The 12642-nt window shown below is 37.1% G+C and overlaps 1 protein-coding gene across 1 annotated transcript in view; it reads right to left on the bottom strand.

The window, feature by feature from the left end:
• Nucleotides 1-3362: 3362 nt before the first annotated feature.
• Nucleotides 3363-12642, bottom strand: part of ABCA12 (ATP binding cassette subfamily A member 12) — a 184381-nt gene continuing 175101 nt past the window's right edge. Inside the window, exons 51-54 of the mRNA XM_007456410.1 lie at nucleotides 11983-12075; nucleotides 7239-7344; nucleotides 4777-4914; nucleotides 3363-3464 (exon numbers count right to left, since the gene is read on the bottom strand). Of these exons, the coding sequence (XP_007456472.1) occupies nucleotides 3363-3464; nucleotides 4777-4914; nucleotides 7239-7344; nucleotides 11983-12075 (439 nt within the window). The remainder of the gene's footprint in view (nucleotides 3465-4776; nucleotides 4915-7238; nucleotides 7345-11982; nucleotides 12076-12642) is intronic.

Here is a 12642-nt window from a genome sequence, read left to right as displayed (position 1 = left end):
AAGAGCGGTGGACGTGGTGGAGTGTATTATGAAATATTGATTCTTTGAGGGTCAGTTAAGGAGTCTGCACTTCGTTCTACCGATTATGGAAAACCAGTCTGGGTTGATAAGTAAGGGAGGGATAAGATTAAGTGTCACAAATGATGCCAAAGGAAATAATATCATTCCCTTTTAGCTTGCTGTTATTATACTTAAAAACTTATGTTGATAAGTGTGCTTTAATGAGGCAAGCAGGCTCCCAGGCTCCTGTCGAGGTAAGAGCATGCAAGCCTGCTGCATCACCCTCACCCTCACCCAGGAGGGCACTTGCTGTTGTCTAGGGAATTATCATCTCTGAGGAGAAGAATGAATCATTCGGGCAGAGAGCAGATTTGGAGAAGGTAGTTGTACATGTCATTTTTCCAAATGTTTTAATATTATGAAAATCAGGTTTTATACGTGAGGTGAAGATTGCCACAATCCTCAGAGGTAATCTAGGTAACTCATACGAAAAAGCAGAATCTGTACGGGTTATCCAGAGTGGAGGCAGTCCTCCAAGAACTGGGAATTCTCAAAACATTTTCTCTACCTCAGAGAAGCCCCAAGGGATGTGGGTTCAAATAGTTTTTATGCACGTTCCTTACTTATATGTAAAAATGCACTGTAAAACTCACACAGTACATCCTCACAGACAAAAAGACAAAGAAGAAATAAATGTGCAGGAATGTACAGAAGCAAAGCATTAGAATTCCATTCCCAAAGAAGGTACCCAAATCCTCCTATTCCAGTGGATACACTGTAATATCTGTATTATGGAACAAAGCATCATCTTTCCTTTTTCTTCTCCATGAATAAACTACCTCATGGGAAACTTCACTGCATTTCATAGATTTAAACAGAATAAAGATGCCTGGTTTCCATACCAACCATGCCTGCTTCTCTTTTGTTTCTCATTCATTTATTTATTCATCTATTTAACCAACAAATCTTTATTGAGTACCACAAATATTTATCGTGTGTGTAGGTACTGATGGGAAAACCAGGAAGATCAAAGTAGGTCTCCTGTCCTCATAGAGCTTCATGTCTAGTGAGGGAGAGAAATACTAAATAAACACTCAAAAGTGCCATCCATGTCATCCGGAGGCCAGCTTGGACTTCCCTGCCTACTGAGAGGTAGATGAGATTGGCTGGAACCTCCCAGACCCACATCCTGGGGCGTCAGAAGCTGCGCTCAGGACATATCCAGACCCCTCCGACTCATGGTCTCGCCTCCCGCCAGCCTTCTCCTGCTCTGTGGTGAAGCAGGCATTGTTCTGTGCCTCTTTCAAAGAAGACAACTCATCCTTTCCTCAATTTCCACTAGACACTCATTCACATAAAGCATTAGTAAGTATGACTGACTTTAATCAAGATTTAGGGGTAGGAGGACAGTCCACAGCATGGCTGCACAGCAAACGAATGTGAAAACATTTGGAAATTCATGGTTTTAAAAGTCCATTCAACCACTCAAGTTTCTCGATGCTTCAATACTCAGCCTTCTACCATCTCACTGGTTCCTCCTTTCTCCATTTCCTTTCTCTCCTCCCGCTGTTTCTCTTCCTACAACTGCTCAGAAGCAAGCAACCAACCACCACAATAACAAACACAATGAACAATAAACAAATACCTTTATTCTCTCATGGAGCCTGACCATTTTTTTTGCTTGTTTGGACCGCTGAAGACACTCATCCTCTCAGAATTACACTGTGTACTCCAAAAAGCTTATCTATGTATTATATTCAACAAGGATATTTTCTATCTTAAGAGAAATTTTGTTGCCATCTGTTAAGATATATATCATTAATCTAGATATATTACAAATGAGGATGTGTGCTCTCACAGAAAATTAGGAAGTACAATAGAGTACAGTTTTAGGACTGGGGGATTGGATTTAAAATGAAGAATTAGGGAAGGAAAGCTTCTCTGAGAAAGAAAAACATTTCTGAAGACTTAGCTAGGCACAAACTGTGGGGGAAGGGCATTTCACACAGGGAGACGTATGAAAATACATGCAAATACATGCACATACATGTGGAGGGAGGAAGGAGTTTGGTGCGCTGGCAAAACCAAAAAGAGGCCAGCATGGCTACACCCTAAAGAGGAAGAGGAGAAAGAAAGCGGTGAAGGTGCAGAAGTAAGCAGGGGCCAGGTCCCATGGGAGCTTATCATCCATGTGACTCCAAGTTTTAAATTCCTGGCTCTTCCCTAACAAATGAAATGACTTCGTGAACTGCTTTTACTAAATGTTGATTTTATTGATTTTCAAAACAGATGTGCCAAAGCAAACTTATAGAGACACATAGACACACACACACACACACACACACACACACACACACACACACACACACAGACGCACACGTTATGTAAAGCACCTCCCCCAAGGGCCATATAATTTGGCATTATTACGAAGTCTATTCTATAGCCATATATATGATTCTGGGTCAGCCGGGTAATTAGCTGAAAATGATCTTCACAGTCATTTTCCCTCCACAGGAATGTTTCCTTCAGAGAGACTCAGAATATGAACCTTTCTGTAACAGCTTTAAAAAATGTTGTCTGCCAGCAGCACATGAATTCTCTATCATCTTTCAGGATTTGTATCTGCCCAGCTGACACACCTATTTCCGCCGAAAAGCAAGTAGCTTCTTGCTCTGCTCCATGCCTTACTATTGGCAAGGCATTGCAGGAATAGATTTAAGCTCTATTTACCATCAGGGTAAACTGCCCTTCTATAGTATTCTTGTAGAAAGGCATTTCGGGGGTTCAGTATGTCCCCATGTATTTACAGGTACTGAAAATGACATACACAAATACTCTAGACATTGTGCCCACTCATTACTGCCAATGTTAACCTGGCCCTTGGCACCTTACACATCACAATAGATTCATGTATTCATGATGATGTTCATTCTATTGTTTTCTGAAAATAAATTATTTTGTTTGCTCTCCCAATTCTACCTACCCCAAACTACCTTACTTTTCTTCTCCACTCTTTCTTTTCAACTGCTAATAGCCATGCTTTTAAGCTGTCTTTTTACTGAAAGTAATAAATTAAGGCATTCATCTTCAGTGGTTTAACCTTTGCATAAGTCAGCAGCTTACACACTAGCATGCTCACAGTGTTGAGTAGACAGAAATTCATTTCAGTAGTAAAAACATTCACTGACCTTAAAAAGAAAACTTTTCATTTATAGTTACTGACTGGTCTTGCACAATTGTAATTTTCCAGTACAGAATAATACTTTAAAATTAAGATATTTTGAGGAATTTGTATCTTCTGCGGCTCCTCAAAATGAAGCCATCGGCATTTGTTGAGACTGAGTTTGCTGGAGGTACTAAGACTACAGCTGGTCATCTTGTGAGTCAGTGCTTACGGTGGAACCTTGGCTACTGGTATCGGCAGTTTCATAGCACTTCTGGTCTTTGGCAAAGTTGATGAAAACCTGATTTTTCAAGGGAAATAAGGCCATTAAGTACTTGGTAAACCAAAGGAAGAAATAAGGTGTGTGTGTATGCACAATGGGAGAGCTAATAAGAAGAAAACTAGATGTCATAGGGGCACGCCCAAACACATAAACAAACTCTCACTAGGAGTCCTTCCTTTAGGTATTGAAATTTATCTGGGGTTTGAAAATAATATCTACATCTACAACTATAAATACATTTATAATCATAATATAAATCTAAAGCTATAATTAAATATCTGTAGCCACATATTTGTATCTATTTGATCTGTATCAGTATCTTTCAAGTATCTTTTAACAAGGAGCCCAAACCAAGCCCTTGTCAAATGTTTGTATGATGATGTTGAGCGAAATTTCACTAGTTTCAAGAGTTTCACTAGTTTCAACAGTTAATGCACTAAAATAAAATTTGTATACAAAGCTCACATTAACATTATGTTCAGTAAGCTTATTATTTAACAGGCAGACCTTTATGACTTTGTTTAAAATTCTATTAGTCATAGATTCATCCAGAAAATATTGAGAGTCTACTTTGTGCCAGACATGATACTGGTAATTGGTTACAAGTCAAAGGATAAATCTTCTGTGTTGGTAAAGCCATAATTGCCTTAATTCCCCATAAAAAATTGTCCATGAGATGCAGCATGATTCAGAGGCCTCTGTAGCCTCACTTTCAGACCCATTCCAGTGATAGGTCCAATCAAATGTTCTATATATCAGGTTGGTTGAACTGTATAAAACTAAAACAGTGCAAAGGTGATGAAGGATGTTCCATGACGCCTCGAGTTATCGAATATAAATGTAATTAAGACAGATGATGTGAATGAAACAAAAGAATCCTGCGTTTACCACTTTGGCTGCCTGAATCTAGCAGATCTGAAGCTTTGGCACCAAATTCTCACTAGATAACCCCATCCTCCCCTAATCTAGGAAGCCAATCAATAGAAGTGTTATTTAAGAAACCTACCAAGGAGAAAGTAAGGAAAGTGTTAACAGCTATTTGTTTTATAGATGAAAATAACTGTTGCTCTACGTATACAGATAACTGATGGGTATAGATGTCTTATAGAAGGAAAAAAATCTTCTTTTCTCCATTAAAAATAGTTAACTCTTTTCATATTTTTTCCTAACATCCCCAAATGCACTTAGAAATAAATTAAGCTAACTTTTTCAGGTGCAAGTTTAGATATTGCTTCAATTAAAAACAAATTCAATGTCATTAAAAAGAAATAATCAGAATGTGTAATAATTTATGTGACATTGTACACATGGATCATGGTAACCAGCTTACCTCTTCCAGAGTAGTCTGACTCACTAAGAAATTTGTGATATTTAAAGCTGTCTTGTTGGTTTCCAGCAGATCAAAAATGTTTGCTACTCCTCCTGCGGTGACCGGCACATGATACTCTAGCATGCTGAGGTGCTGATCCTGTGGGAACCAAAGGGAAAAAAAAGTATTTCTCAACGTCAGGTAATATTGACTTGACTAGACATAACTTGACCAAGAGCTAAGAAACGTACTGAAATTCATTCCTCTGAAAATGATGTTACTGTAAATAATGGGTATGTTTTGAGATGAACAGCTTTCAAAGATGAGATAAAAAGTTTTATGAATGTCCAAGAGAAAACAAATTAAAAAGCTAATGAAAATTCCAAAATATTCTACATTCATGTGTACTTATAAAGGCGTTATAGTCTGGCCTAGGAAAAAATATTGTGGAATGGTATTGCCAATGTCAGATTACGCTTAGCTCACATAAGCGTTTTCAGAGATAACTTTTAGAAATTTCATTTTCTTTTAATGTTAAAATTGTTCTAAAAGGCTAAGGATTAGCTGTTCAATTTATATTGGCTATAGTTGCCAGATTTCAAAAGCACTGTCTATGAGACACCTCATTCAAATAATGCTACATTCTTTCTTAACTCACTCTAAAATTCTTTTCAGTTTATTTAGTCTGTAGTATCACCATCAATTTAGTAATCTATTCTTATTTCCTTGGAGTATCTTCAACATCTTGCTTTTCTGCATATTTCATCAATTATCATATCTTTTTATTTTTCCTCTAAAATAACTCTCAAAAGTAACCTTTCCTCCCTATCTGCACCATCAATTTTATTAACTTGCTGCTCATCACTCCACATCTGAGTTATTGCAACAGCCTCTTCAGAAGCTTAGAAACCATATACACTCATATGTTCTGGCACAAAGTAGCTAGGATAATCTTTCCTAAACACTAGTTTGGTCAGGATGGTTTTTTTACTCCATAAACAATCCCTGTAACCTATATTGATCAGATCAAGATTGTATGTTGCAGCCTGGTATTCCAGACCTGCGTTACTGGAAACCCCTCTTCTCACTCCTTTGCTCGCTGTCTAGCCCCTCTCATTGATTTGTGTTTACATCACACCTGTCAGTGCAATCAGGCTATCTTATTGATACTTATTTTTACTCCCAAATTGTTGTTTGGTTATTTCCCTTTTAGAGATCTAGAAACCATCACATACTGAGAATATGTAGAGAATGGTCTGCTTAGGAAGTAATCAAACTTTTATCATCACTGCCCTTGTCTTGTATAGCGCTAGTCCCCTGAAGAACAGACCAGGGCAAATGTAATCTCATCACTCAGTGAATAAACACAGATTTCAACCCAGAAGTTCACTGAAAGAAGAAGTACTATGACCAACGTGGTTCGTGCACAAAAAAAAAAAGAAAAAAAAAGTGTCCTTTAATTTTTAAATTTGATTTTAACTTAGATGATAGAAAATGGACTTTGATAAGAATCAGAGGTTGAGGCAAAGGTATTTTGTAGAGATAAAAGAATTGTTTTTAAAAATGAACTCTATTTTGCTCTCCAAGATCACTTCACATTAATATGGTGCCTGACAGTTTATGAAGCATCTTTGTGGACATTTTATCATTTAGTTCTCACACCAGTCTTGTGAAGTAGATATCAACAGTATTTGTAAAATAGGAATACGAGGCTCAGAGGCTTTAAATGTCTTGCTGGAAATCACATAGGCAGAGCTGGACCTCAGCCCAAGTCTTCCAATTTCTGTTCATCATTCCACACCTGACTTCCGTTTAAAAACAATCACTTGCAATAATCATCTTATATCAATTACCTGCACATCAAAGATGTTACAATGATAATTTTTTTGTCAAGTGCATTTAAATATGTACTATGTGAGATTTATATGTATATATCTGTGTGTGTCCATCCTGTTGATATGTATATGTAAGATGAAATTAGTTGAGCAATATTTCAGGTAGTGTGCGATTTAAGAACTTGATTTCCAAGCAGTTCTGCTCAAAACTTTGTGGGCTTATCTCTCAAGTGAGGAAAGCAAAGGAGATAATCTCTTCTAGCTGTGACATTCTGGAACTTTGTAATTTTTTTTTTCTTAGAAGAAATGCCCTTGGTCATATGTATCTGTCATTCCTCAATTCCCTAACATATGTAACTAATAATCTAGTTAAGCATACAACCTGAAAAGTAATACGATACGGTCATAAAGCCTTTGTGAGGAAGAAGTAAAGGTATGTAAAAGGACTATGTTACTCTTAAGTAGCTACAAAAATATATAACTAATTTGAAGACTTTTTCTGTTAATACTAAGTGTGCTTCAGAGTATCTTAAGCATCTTGAACTAATAAATATATATTGATGAATAACAAAGCTATGGTCAGCTTGAAAATGACAAACACCCACTACGATATTAGATTATAGCTATCAAAACCAGTCAATCTCTTACTTTTAAGTATGTTTTTGGAAAGTGAAGTTGCATGAACCTTGTGAGGGGCTCCATGTTCACTTTGGCATTCTTCACGTGAACCTTGACGGTAAATCCTCGTCCAAACCTAGAAAGAAGTGCAAAATACAGTATGAGTTATGTTTTGCTGAAATAGCTCCTTTGGAGTTCTAGAGAGTGAAACAGGACCCAAGCTGACCATGATAGCCCCTTTTCCTATATAAAGACTATCATTTTGCTATAAAAGTTCAGGGCATGTTGCAAACTGGAAATAGTACACTGCTATTACTTTTTGTTTATTTCTACCACTATACAAAGTCAGATCCTTTGGACAAAAGTTGCATTAGAAAGAAAATACAAAATTACCATGAATTGGTAATTAATGTAAATGCCTGGAGCTACATTCTTTCTAATTTAAAGCAAAGAGAATCTTTAAAGGCAAGTTATTGGAGATTTGATGTCAATCGTAAAGATTAAAATCACTGGGTTTTTAAAAATAAATAATAAATCAATATACTAGCTAACAGTTTGCACCAAAAATAGAGTTTGTAAACAAGTCACAACAGACTCTCTGGGAACAACATATAAGGCCCTTTTCATCCTTTTTTCTTATCTTGGTTAATATTGTCTTATAAGAAAGCCAAGCTGTTGTACAGACAAAGGTATAAAGTAATGTCATGATGTTGGAAGATTAACATGGACATGTAGAAATGCATATGCACTATGACAAACATAAAAATATTAATTTAATTTTAATTTGATAGTATGATATTTATGCGCATCTCCCCAATGTATTTTTGGTGAAAAGGTTTTGAATGTAGTAAAAATGTTAAATAGCTTGCTGAAAGCCTGTTCAAATGGCAAATGAACATTCTAGATAAAAATCGATGCCTTCATATACTTGTCAAGGTCTAATTTGTTACCAAGGTAACTTTTTTTTGTGCGTGTGTGTGCGGGCTTCTCATTGCGGTGGCTTCTCTTGTTGCGGAGCTCGGGGTCTAGGAGCGCAGGCTTCAGTATTTGTGGCTCGCGGGCTCCAGAGCACAGGCTCAGTAGTTGTGGCGCACGGGCTTAGTTGCTCCGCGGCATGTGGGATCTTCCCGGACCAGGGCTCGAACCCGTGTCCCCTGCATTGGCAGGCAGATTCTTAACCACTGCGCCACCAGGGAAGTCCTGTCATTTACTTTTTTTTTTCCTTTGAATTTTTGAATTATATTTTATTTATTTTTGTATACAGCAGGTTCTTATTAGTCATCGATTTTATACACATCAGTGTATACATGTCAATCCCAATCGCCCAATTCAGCACACCACCATCCCCGCCCCCACGCAGCTTTCCCCGCTTGGTGTCCATACATTTGTTCTCTACATCTGTGTCTCAACTTCTGCCCTGCAAACTGGTTCATCTGTACCATTTTTCTAGGTTCCACATACATGCGTTAATATACGATATTTGTTTTTCTCTTTCTGACTTATTTCACTCTGTATGAAAGTCTCTAGATCCATCCACATCTAAACAAATGACTCAATTTTGTTCCGTTTTATGGCTGAGGAATATTCCATTGTATATATGTACCACATCTTCTTTATGCATTCATCTGTCGATGGGCGTTTAGGTTGCTTCCGTGACCTGGCTATTGTAAATAGTGCTGCAATGAACACTGGGTGCATGTGTCTTTTTGAATTATGGTTTTCTCTGGGTATGTGCCCAGTAGTGGGATTTCTGGATCATATGGTAAGTCTATTTTTAGTTTTTTAGGGAACCTCCACACTGTTCTCCATAGAGGCTGTATCAATTTACATTCCCACCAATAGAGCAAGAGGGTTCCCTTTTCTCCACACCCTCTCCAGCATTTGTTGTTTGTAGATTTTCTGATGATGCCCATTCTAACTGGTGTGAGCTGATACCTCACTGTAGTTTTGATTTGCATTTCTCTAATAATTAGTGATGTTGAGCAGCTTTTCATGTGCTTCTTGGCCATCTGATGTCTTCTTTGGAGAAATGTCTATTTAGGTTTTCTGCCCATTTTTGGATTGGGTTGTTTCTTTAATACTGAGCTGCATGAGCTGTTTATATATTTTGGAGATTAATCCTTTATCCGTTGATTCGTTTGCAAATATTTTCTCCCATTCTGAGGGTTGTCTTTTCGTCTTGTTTATGGTTTCCTTTGTTGTGCAAAGGCGTTGAAGTTTCATTAGGTCCCATTTGTTTATTTGTGTTTTTATTTCCATTACTCTAGGAGGTGGATCAAAAAAGATTTGCTGTGATTTATGTCAAAGAGTGTTCTTTCTATGTTTTCCTCTAAGAGTTTTATAGCGGCCTGTCTTACATTTAGGTCTTGAATCCATTTTGAGCTTATTTTTGTGTATGGTGTTAGGGAGTGTTCTAATTTCATTCTTTTACATGTAGCTGTCCAGTTTTCCCAGCACCACTTATTGAAGAGACTGTCTTTTCTCCATTGTATATCCTTGCCTCCTGTGTCATAGATTAGTTGACCATAGGTGCAAGGGTTTATCTCTGGGCTTTCTATCTTGTTCCATTGATCTATGTTTCTGTTTTTGTGCCAGTGCCATATTGTCTTGATTACTGTAGCTCTGTAGTATATTCTGAAGTCAGGGAGTCTGATTCCTCCAGCTCCGTCTTTTATCCCTCAAGACTGCTTTGGCTATTCAGGGTCTTTTGTGTCTGCATACAAATTTTAAGATTTTTTGTTCTAGTTCCGTAAAAAATGCCATTGTTAATTTGATAGGGATTGCATTGAATCTGTAGATTGCTTTGGGTAGTATAGTCATTTTCACAATATTGATTCTTCCAGTCCAAGGACATGGTATATCTCTCCATCTGTTGGTATCATCTTTAATTTCTTTCATCAGTGCCTTATAGTTTTCTGCATACAGGTCTTTTGTCTCCCTAGGTAGGTTTACTCCTACGTATTCTTTTTGTTGCAATGGTAAATGGGAGTGTTTCCTTAATTTCTCTTTCAGATTTTTCATCATTAGTGTATAGGAATGCAAGAGATTTCTGTGCATTAATTTTGTATCCTGCAACTTTGCCAAATTCATTGATTAGCTCTAGTAGTTTTCTGCTTGCATCTTTAGGATTCTCTATGTATAGTATCATGTCATCTGCAAACAGTGACAGTTTTACTTCTTCTTTTCCGATTTGTATTCCTTTTATTTCTTTCTCTTCTCTGATTGCCGTGGCTAGGACTTCCAAAACTATGTTGAATAATAGTGGTGAGAGTGGACATCCTTGTCTTGTTCCTGATCTTAGAGGAAATGCTTTCAGTTTTTCACCATTGAGAATGATGTTTGCTGTGGGTTTGTCGTATACGGACTTTATTATGTTGAGGTAGGTTCCCTCTATGCCCACTTTCTGGAGAGTTTTTATCATAAATGGGTGTTGAATTTTGTCAAAAGCTTTTTTTGCATCTATTGAGATGATCATATGGTTTGTATCCTTCACTTTGTTAATATGGTGTATCACATTGATTGATTTGTGTATACTGAAGAATCCTTGCATCCCTGGGATAAATCCCACTTGATCATGGTATATGATCCTTTTAATGTGTTTTTGGATTCTGTTTGCTAGTATTTTGTTGAGGATTTTTGCATCTATATTCATCGGTGACATTGGTCTGTAATTTTCTTTTTTTGTAGTATCTTTGTCTGGTTTTGGTATCAGGGTGATAGTGGCCTCGTAGAATGAGTTTGGGAGTGTTCCTTCCTCTGCAATTTTTTTGGAGGAGTTTGAGAAGGATGGTTGTTAGCTTTTCTCTAAATGTTCGATAGAAGCCACCTGTGAAGAGCTTGGCTCTAAATGTTTGATAGATTTCACCTGTGAAGCCATCTGGTCCTGGACTTTTGTTTGTTGGAAGAGTTTTAATCACAGTTTCAATTTCATTACTTGTGACTTGTCTGTTCATATTTTCTGTTTCTTCCTGGTTCAGTCTTGGAAGGTTATGCCTTTCTAAGAATTTGTCCATTTCTTCCAGGTTATCCATTTTATTGGATAGAGTTGCTTGTAGTAGTCCCTTAGGATGCTTTGTACTTCCACGGTGTCTGTTGTAACTTCTCCTTTTTCATTTCTAAATTTATTGATTTGAGTCCACTCCCTCTTTTTCTTGATGAGTCTGGCTAATGGTTTATCAATTTTGTTTATCTTCTCAAAGAACCAGCATTTAGTTTTATTGATCTTTTCTATTGTTTTTCTTTGTTTCTATTTCATTTATTTCTGCTCTGGTCTTTATTTCTTTCCTTCTGCTAACTTTGCATTTTGTTTGTTCTTCTTTCTCTAGTTCCGTTAGGTGTCAGGTTAGATTGTTTATTTGAGATTTTTCTTGTTTCTTGAGGTAGGCTTGTATGTTACAATCTTCCCTCTTACAACTGCTTTTGCTGCATGCATCCCATAGGTTTTGGATCGTTGTGTTTTCATTGTCATTTGTCACTGAGATAACTGTTGAAACTGCTTTCTGAGAGTATTTTGGTTGGGGAATAATAATAATAATAATGATATTAGTATTATTATTAGCTTTTAGGCCTTCCAGGTTTTGGGGTTATTAATTAAAAAAAAATTCAATCCTCAGTACTATAATTTAACTTCAAGGTGAATTAATGATTAACTTCTCCATTCCAGTTTTACTACTCATTGTAGGATGGGCTGCTGAGATAATCCTTGAAGGTGAGTATAGCACTGATAGATTTGATTACCCTTTACCATGTGTTAAAGAATACATTTGTTCCTCACCTGCTCTTAATATGCTGCAATGATCCAATACATTGGAACCTTCCATTCACCATAATGGCCAACCTGGTACAGAGAGCTTCACATTCTTCCATGCTGGAAGACAGAATCATGTCAGTATTCTGGGCACAGGAAATTGGTTTAAGATCATGAGCATAAGCTTAACTTTTTTCATTATAGCACCTTAGAAATACTGTTTGAGTATTTGAGTTCCTTAAAATGTCCTTTCCCTTGAAGAACAAAAATATCTTTTAACATATAAATTAAATGTCTTCACATAGGGTTTATTACTGTTTCTTCTCAAACTTGAGGCTATCTCTCTCACCTGGATAGCCCACTCTATCAAAGACAGTATTTCTTTTAAGCTCTTTCAAACTTTGACTCAATACCTACATTTCGTAAGAAATGTTCCCAAAATACTACTAAGCTGTTTTCATTATGCCTTATACTCCATATTCAGTTGGCTTTTATGCTTCTGTGTTTATAACTAGTTAACCTGCACTTGATTATATAATTCTAATTTCATGGACGATGATAACTGGAGGAGATCTTAGGTATCACCCTGTCCACTTAACACAAAAGTTAATGGAGGGCTTCCCTGGTGGCACAGTGGTTGAGAGTCCGCCTGCCGATGCAGGGGACACGGGTTCGTGCCCCGGTCCG

This window comes from Lipotes vexillifer, unplaced genomic scaffold (genome assembly GCF_000442215.2).
Source record: "Lipotes vexillifer unplaced genomic scaffold, Lipotes_vexillifer_v1.1 scaffold1179, whole genome shotgun sequence".
Taxonomy (NCBI): domain Eukaryota; kingdom Metazoa; phylum Chordata; class Mammalia; order Artiodactyla; family Lipotidae; genus Lipotes; species Lipotes vexillifer.
Note: the sequence above shows the minus strand (reverse complement) of the source record. Positions and strands in the feature narration are given on the sequence as shown.